The 6,000-nt window shown below is 38.6% G+C and overlaps 1 protein-coding gene across 1 annotated transcript; it reads right to left on the bottom strand.

Annotated features, from left to right (window-relative positions):
* Positions 1–781: 781 nt before the first annotated feature.
* LOC133879986 (F-box/kelch-repeat protein At3g06240-like) lies at positions 782–2,903 on the bottom strand. The gene is made up of 2 exons (XM_062318822.1): positions 1,720–2,903; positions 782–1,104 (listed from the first exon to the last, which is right to left on the bottom strand). The coding sequence occupies exon 1, from the start codon at positions 2,501–2,503 to the stop codon at positions 1,721–1,723; it is 783 nt and encodes a 260-aa protein (XP_062174806.1). The 5' UTR covers positions 2,504–2,903; the 3' UTR covers positions 782–1,104; position 1,720.
* Positions 2,904–6,000: the final 3,097 nt, after the last annotated feature.

Below are 6,000 nucleotides of genomic sequence, written 5' to 3'. Positions count from 1 at the left end.
CTGGAAGATGAAATGCCAAAACTGAAAAGAAAATGAGGGGAGCGGCGCTTACGGTAAGCTTTAGGGTTTTTTTTTTTTTTTTAAAAAAAAAAATCACGGTGCGGTGCGGGGCAGAGCGGGTCCCCGGGATTTTCCCAAATCCAGACCTGCAAACCGCACCGCACCGTACGGTTTGCTTAAAACAAAATCGGGATCCGTTTATTAGGTGCGTGGGTAGGTGTTGTTAAGGGGCGGGTCGGGGTGGTTTTTCGGCTTGGGCAAGTCCTGCACACCCCTACTCTTGACGCATGTATAGAACAACTCGTCTAGAAATCTTTAAAAAATTGTCTATTGCACACTACACGTACATCACTTCACCATCCATCATGTGTCCAAAATAACCCAAACAACCAAAATTGTCTCACAAAAATACCCTTTAGTTCTCTTAAAAAAAAATTGAGTCAAAAACTATCTTTTAATTCTCTAAAAAAAAAAAAAAAGGCATTGAAACAAAAGTGAAAAAGACACATTTTGTGAGGAAAATTCTTTTTGGTTATTTTCATAATATGCCACATTTCTAATATGCGACATTTTTCAAGTGTTACGATGTCTAGAAACAACTTAAATTATGTAATTTGAGGGAAAAAAAATTTAGAAGATCTTGATCCAAACCAAACCACCATTGAGTTTGAAATAAATCTTTAAAAGCCATTTCAGAAAGTGTGGAAATCAGCGCAGAGAGAAGTTGAGTGTGTGAAGCATCACTCAACTCTATCATCGGCATCAGATTTGGGTTTGAAAATGCAGAGCATAACACGAGGACTAATTTTAAATGAAGCAGCAGATAATTATAAAGAGTACATGAGTGTCTACAGAGACATTTCCTACACAACAAACAGGTCCTACAGTTCGGAATATTTACACATATTATATATAAATATATAGGTAGATAGATAGAGGGAAAGATATTCATGACTAAAATGTTTCAGGCATTGCCATTTACTAATTCAAAATCAAAACAAACTGCTTCAAAGATGGGTGAGTGCTTGAGTCAATTTTACATGCACAGTTGAGGTCTTCAATTTAGTGAAAGCGTCCTTCTTTACCATGCAGGTGGGAAAGATGCTGAAAAAGAATCAAAAGATAAATAAAGCATCGAGTCAATAACATAACCTCTTTTAAAAAAATAGATAAACCTAAACACATTCATCTCAATGAAATATACTATAAGCTGGTTATGCTAGAGATTTGAAAAAGTGATGTCCTTTTCAGTGTTCACAAATGTCAGATTCAAGATCAAGATCAAGCTCTTCTACACCACGGTTTGCGGCCACCATGAGTAGCCCATTAAGTAAATGCTAACCAATTGCAAGTTATGAAGAACATCTTGGGGCAACTTGCTGAGCCTATCATTGATGTCAAAAAAAAAAATGGGTGGCAATGAAAATCCTGGGTCTCTTAGAATTGGGCCTGCATCGCTGAAATATATCACTCTTTTTACCTAATAAAAGTCTAAAGGCAATCAACCACTCTTTCAGTCAATTTGTCAAACACATGCGTTGTTCAATTCAGTCTTTTTACCTAATTCTATATATGAAAATGATGCTGTATGATCCGTATCAAACCAGCTTTCACTCAATAAAATGAATCTCAAAATTTAGGACCAAACATTCTTATTAAACAAAAAAAGAAAGAAAGAAAGAAACATGAATTGAACAAGCTAAGGGCATGGAGCCATACCTCACGGATTATCCTCCCCTCCATTGATCAAAACCGAACTCAGCTTGTAGTCTACAACTTGAAACGTGTCCCGAGACCCTTCAAATTGAAGATTCGTCTCTGTTTGTGCAAAAAGATCATACAAGACCAGCTTCTCCTCCCTATTCTCGATAAACAACTCCCCGTTCTTCCAAAACCCCAATGGACTTTTCAAATGCAATGGGAGTCGAATGCTAAGAAGTCTAGTCCACGACTCCCTAACACCAAATTCAAGCATGACCCATATATCCAAATGCATGTTTTTCTTCCGGCGAGGAAAAACAAACATAGCAAGATATCCCTTCAACTCCGTGACAGTCCGCGTGCATTTACCGTAATCACGGAAAAAACGAGCATCTGGAAACAGCATTGTTCGGAACTCCTCATCGCTGAAGTCAAAAGCAACTATTATCTCACTATCCTCGTATTCGCCGTCATGATACCATAGAAAAACCCCATTCAATGCTGCGCTCCGCGAACCCTCATATATTTGAAAGTCCCCGCTTGGATCAAGCTGTCTCCAAGAACCGCATCTTAGGCTGTATATTTCTTCTACATACCATCCAGTACCATCTTCGTCTACAACCCGAAGAAGCCTGACCACTTTCAAGTCGTTAGATCGAGAGTCGAAACCGAACCCCACCTGATCCACATCGACTGTACGTCGACGGTGAGAAGACGCGGCCGGAAGAGCCTTGAGTTCTGATGACTTTGCGGGATTCCAGAGATAGACGTCGCTTGGCACATAGGCCCAGAGGCAGAGCATGCCATTACAGGAAGCGACGATGTCAAATGTTGGTGCTGGTGGGAGATTCAGAGGTGTTTGAGACGCGCAGTGGAGGGAGTCGTAAGAGCGGAAAGAGTGTATTTGCGTTCCGGGGTCGTATTTGTCTCTGGCAAAGAAGATGATATGACGGAGAGGATCGCTGGGGTTTTGGGTGACAATGGAGTGGTTGAGTAGGTTTTTGGATAGGAAATCAGGGTTTCCATGAGAGCTTGCCACCTTTTGGAGACACACTTGAATCGGATAAGAGATTTTGGATGCAGCCTCGACAGTATCTTCACCACCACTTCCTCAGGCACATAGCTTTCCTGCCTTGCCATTCTTCCAATCTCTGCTCTCACAAAATGGGATAAAAACTTCGCTATATGCTATTTGTTCAAAAATATATATATATATATATACACATGAAAAATGGTATATCATATTATCATCTACTATTCTTCTTGGGTCTTCGTGCTGACTTAAATTAAAAACTTCAAAGAGAGAGAAGGAAAGAGATAAAAATCGTCTTTCTAGAGAGAGAGAGGGTCTCGGAAGTCTTCTGGAGAGAGAGAGAGTTTGTGAAGAGTTTGTTAGCCAGGAGGGGGGGGGGGGGGGGCGTTCCACGCCTTCCCCCTCTGGTGATGGTTTTCTTCTTGCTCTTTTGGGTTAGGGTTGTTTTTTTTTGTTTTTTTGGGTAGTTTAGTTGGTCTCCTGGCCAGTAGGGCTATGGGGTTTTAGTCCCCCTGGTTTTCCGGTGGTGGTTTTATCCCTTGACAGAAGATTTCACCGGAGATTTGGCGTTGGGGAACGGCGGCTCTGCGTGTCTTCGGCGAAGTTCTGACCATGCTTCCTTAGTGTTTGTTTGGTGTCAGATCTACTCACTTCTGCCGGGTTCTCAAAGACACAGACCTCTCCACGGTAGTCGTCGGCCTTCTCTGGTCCTACAACCTCCATCCTTGGCCGTGACGCGCTTTCCTTATCGGCACGTGGCCTGCACGCGCTAGGGAGGTCACTCCCTGTTTCGGCGTGTGTGGGTTGCGGCATGACTTCCGGGGACGTGGCTGGTGGTTTTCGGTGGTTCGGGTGTATTCGATGGCGTCTGTTTTGAAGAGGGAGGTCCCTGGGGGGCGCGTGTGCTCCACGCGCCGCCGCTGGAGACGGCGTTTTCCGATGCCGGTGGTCTGTGTTGTTTTCTGTTGTTGGGTTTTTGTGTTTTTTTCTGACAGTTTGCTTCGTGTTTGTATTAATCCAGTCTTTAGTTGTATCTCAGATTGTGTGACCGATTCCTTGTGCAAGTAAAGGTTTATGTTAACACATAGGCACTAGTCTGGTGATTGGATTTGTTTAGTTGCAGCTGTCTGTAGTTAAACTCATGCTGGTTGTACACCCTTGGGGTGGTGTTCTGTTCGCCGTTTTCAGTGTATTGTTTGTAATATGTTTCCAGCAATGAAAGTTCTAACTTTCTTTCAAAAAAAAAAAAAAAATTAAAAACTTCACTTTTTTTAATATAAGAAATAACACATCTCATCCGAAAAGCACCTTCACCAAGCAGAGCTATTTGTGAATATGTTTAGACTTGATTTTTATTAGTTCGGCTTGAGATCAGTTCGTTTATTAAACGTATAAAGTTTGAACAAAAAATTTCAAGCTTGTATAAATTTAAGTTCGGCTCAGCTCGCCTCGTATAACTTCATTTTTATTATTTTTAACTTTGTAATGAGAAGAGGTTTAAGTTTTTTTTAAAAAAAATAAAAATAAAAATTCTTAGTAATATAATAAATATAGGTTAAATTATTAAAATTGTTAGTCTGGATATAAATATAAGTGCATTTAATCATTATTAAGTCACTAAAAATTAGTATTAATTTTAAAAAAAATTAAACAAACGCGACATTTACTTTATATATGAAATGATTAAATTAATTGAATAGCTCATAAACTAGTTTAAGCTAAATGAACAGAGCTTGAATAAATTTTTTGATTATACTAAGCTTAAACTCGGTTTGTGTTTAAAAAAAAATTAAACCAACCGAATTGAAACGCATAATATTTGGTTCGAGTCGGTTCGGTAACAACCTTCGTCCGAATATAAATCAATTTGTCGAAGAAAATCCTCCGGATTGTTTTGTTTATCTATGCTGACATGAATTGGGAGACGATGCTACTGATTTGGCTACACAATGACAACACTGGGAAATGCCTTTGTGATTTGATTCTTCGAAGGCCTCGTGATTTGACTATACACTCCCTACTCACTTTAATTACTTGACCGCACATGCAATGCTGAACCGACACCCTTCCAATCAATGGCTTTTTGTCTATATTTTTATATTCACCAAACTCGGCTTTATCCGGTTTTAATTAACGAATTGAGTTTGTTAAATACCTTTTTCCCCTGAATTTTAATAAATTTTATTTTTTTCCATTTCAATTACGTAAGGTATCTCCTTTGTGAGAAATGATAGAGAGGGGACTGTTTCTTTTTTTTTTACAATAAAAAATGTAATTGTATTGAAAAGGAAAAAAATAAAACAATCAAAAAGTTTTTTTTTTTTTTTTTTTGAATAAATTTGTATTTTTTATTATAAATGGAAAATTGCATCGTTGGTCCCTGTGGTATGACATAATTATTTTTTACTCCCTATGGTTTAAAAAGTTCATGGGAGGTCCTCGTGGTATGCAATAATTACAAATCGATCCCTTGCGTCAAATTCTGTTAAATTTTTTAACAGATTCCGTCAAATGCCACGTCAGCGACACGCGTTGCCAATAAGTCTATTTTAATAAAAAAATATAAATTTATTAAAAAATAAATAAAAATACTTATTTTTTTTAAAAAAAATAAAATAAAAAATTCAAAAAAAAAATAAACCGACCGGGTGGCTTGGCAGTGGCCTGGCCGCCCCCAAGCTACAGGGGGTGGCCCAATGGCCACCCCAGGCAACTGGGGGTGGCCGCGCGCCACCCCCTGCGGCCACTGGGGATGGCACGCGGCCATCCTTTCAGTCTTTTTTTTTTATTTTTTATTTAAAAGAAATAAGTATTTTTATTTATTTTTTAATAAATTTATATTTTTTTATTAAGATGGACACGTGTCACCATCTTATTGGCGACACGTGTCGTTGACGTGGCATTTGATGGAATTTGTTAAAAAATTTAACAGAATTTGACGCCAGGGATCGATTTGTAATTATTGCATACCACGAGGACTTCCCATGAACTTTTTAAACCATAGGGAAAAAAAAATAATTATGACATACCACAGGAATCAACGGTGCAATTTTCTCTTTTTTATTGTAAAGGAGGGAGGGGAGCCTGTTAAAGGTCCCCCTCCATCATTTCTCTTCGTTTATGAGCATGTCAAATTTCGATTGGTTTTAACGTGAAATTTCATTAGTTTTCTTGATGAAAAATGAACGGAAATACTATTTATGTATATGCCCATAAGTGATGTACTTCAAGTAATCGAAAGTGAAATCAAAAAGGAAAAAAATAAA

This window comes from Alnus glutinosa, chromosome 10 (assembly GCF_958979055.1).
Source record: "Alnus glutinosa chromosome 10, dhAlnGlut1.1, whole genome shotgun sequence".
NCBI classification, from domain to species: Eukaryota; Viridiplantae; Streptophyta; class Magnoliopsida; order Fagales; family Betulaceae; genus Alnus; species Alnus glutinosa.
Note: the sequence above shows the minus strand (reverse complement) of the source record. Positions and strands in the feature narration are given on the sequence as shown.

Excerpts from the sequence above, each read along its gene's own strand:
- LOC133879986 (XM_062318822.1), bottom strand. The coding sequence starts at position 2,503 with ATGCTCTGCCTCTGGGCCTATGTGCCAAGCGACGTCTATCTCTGGAAT.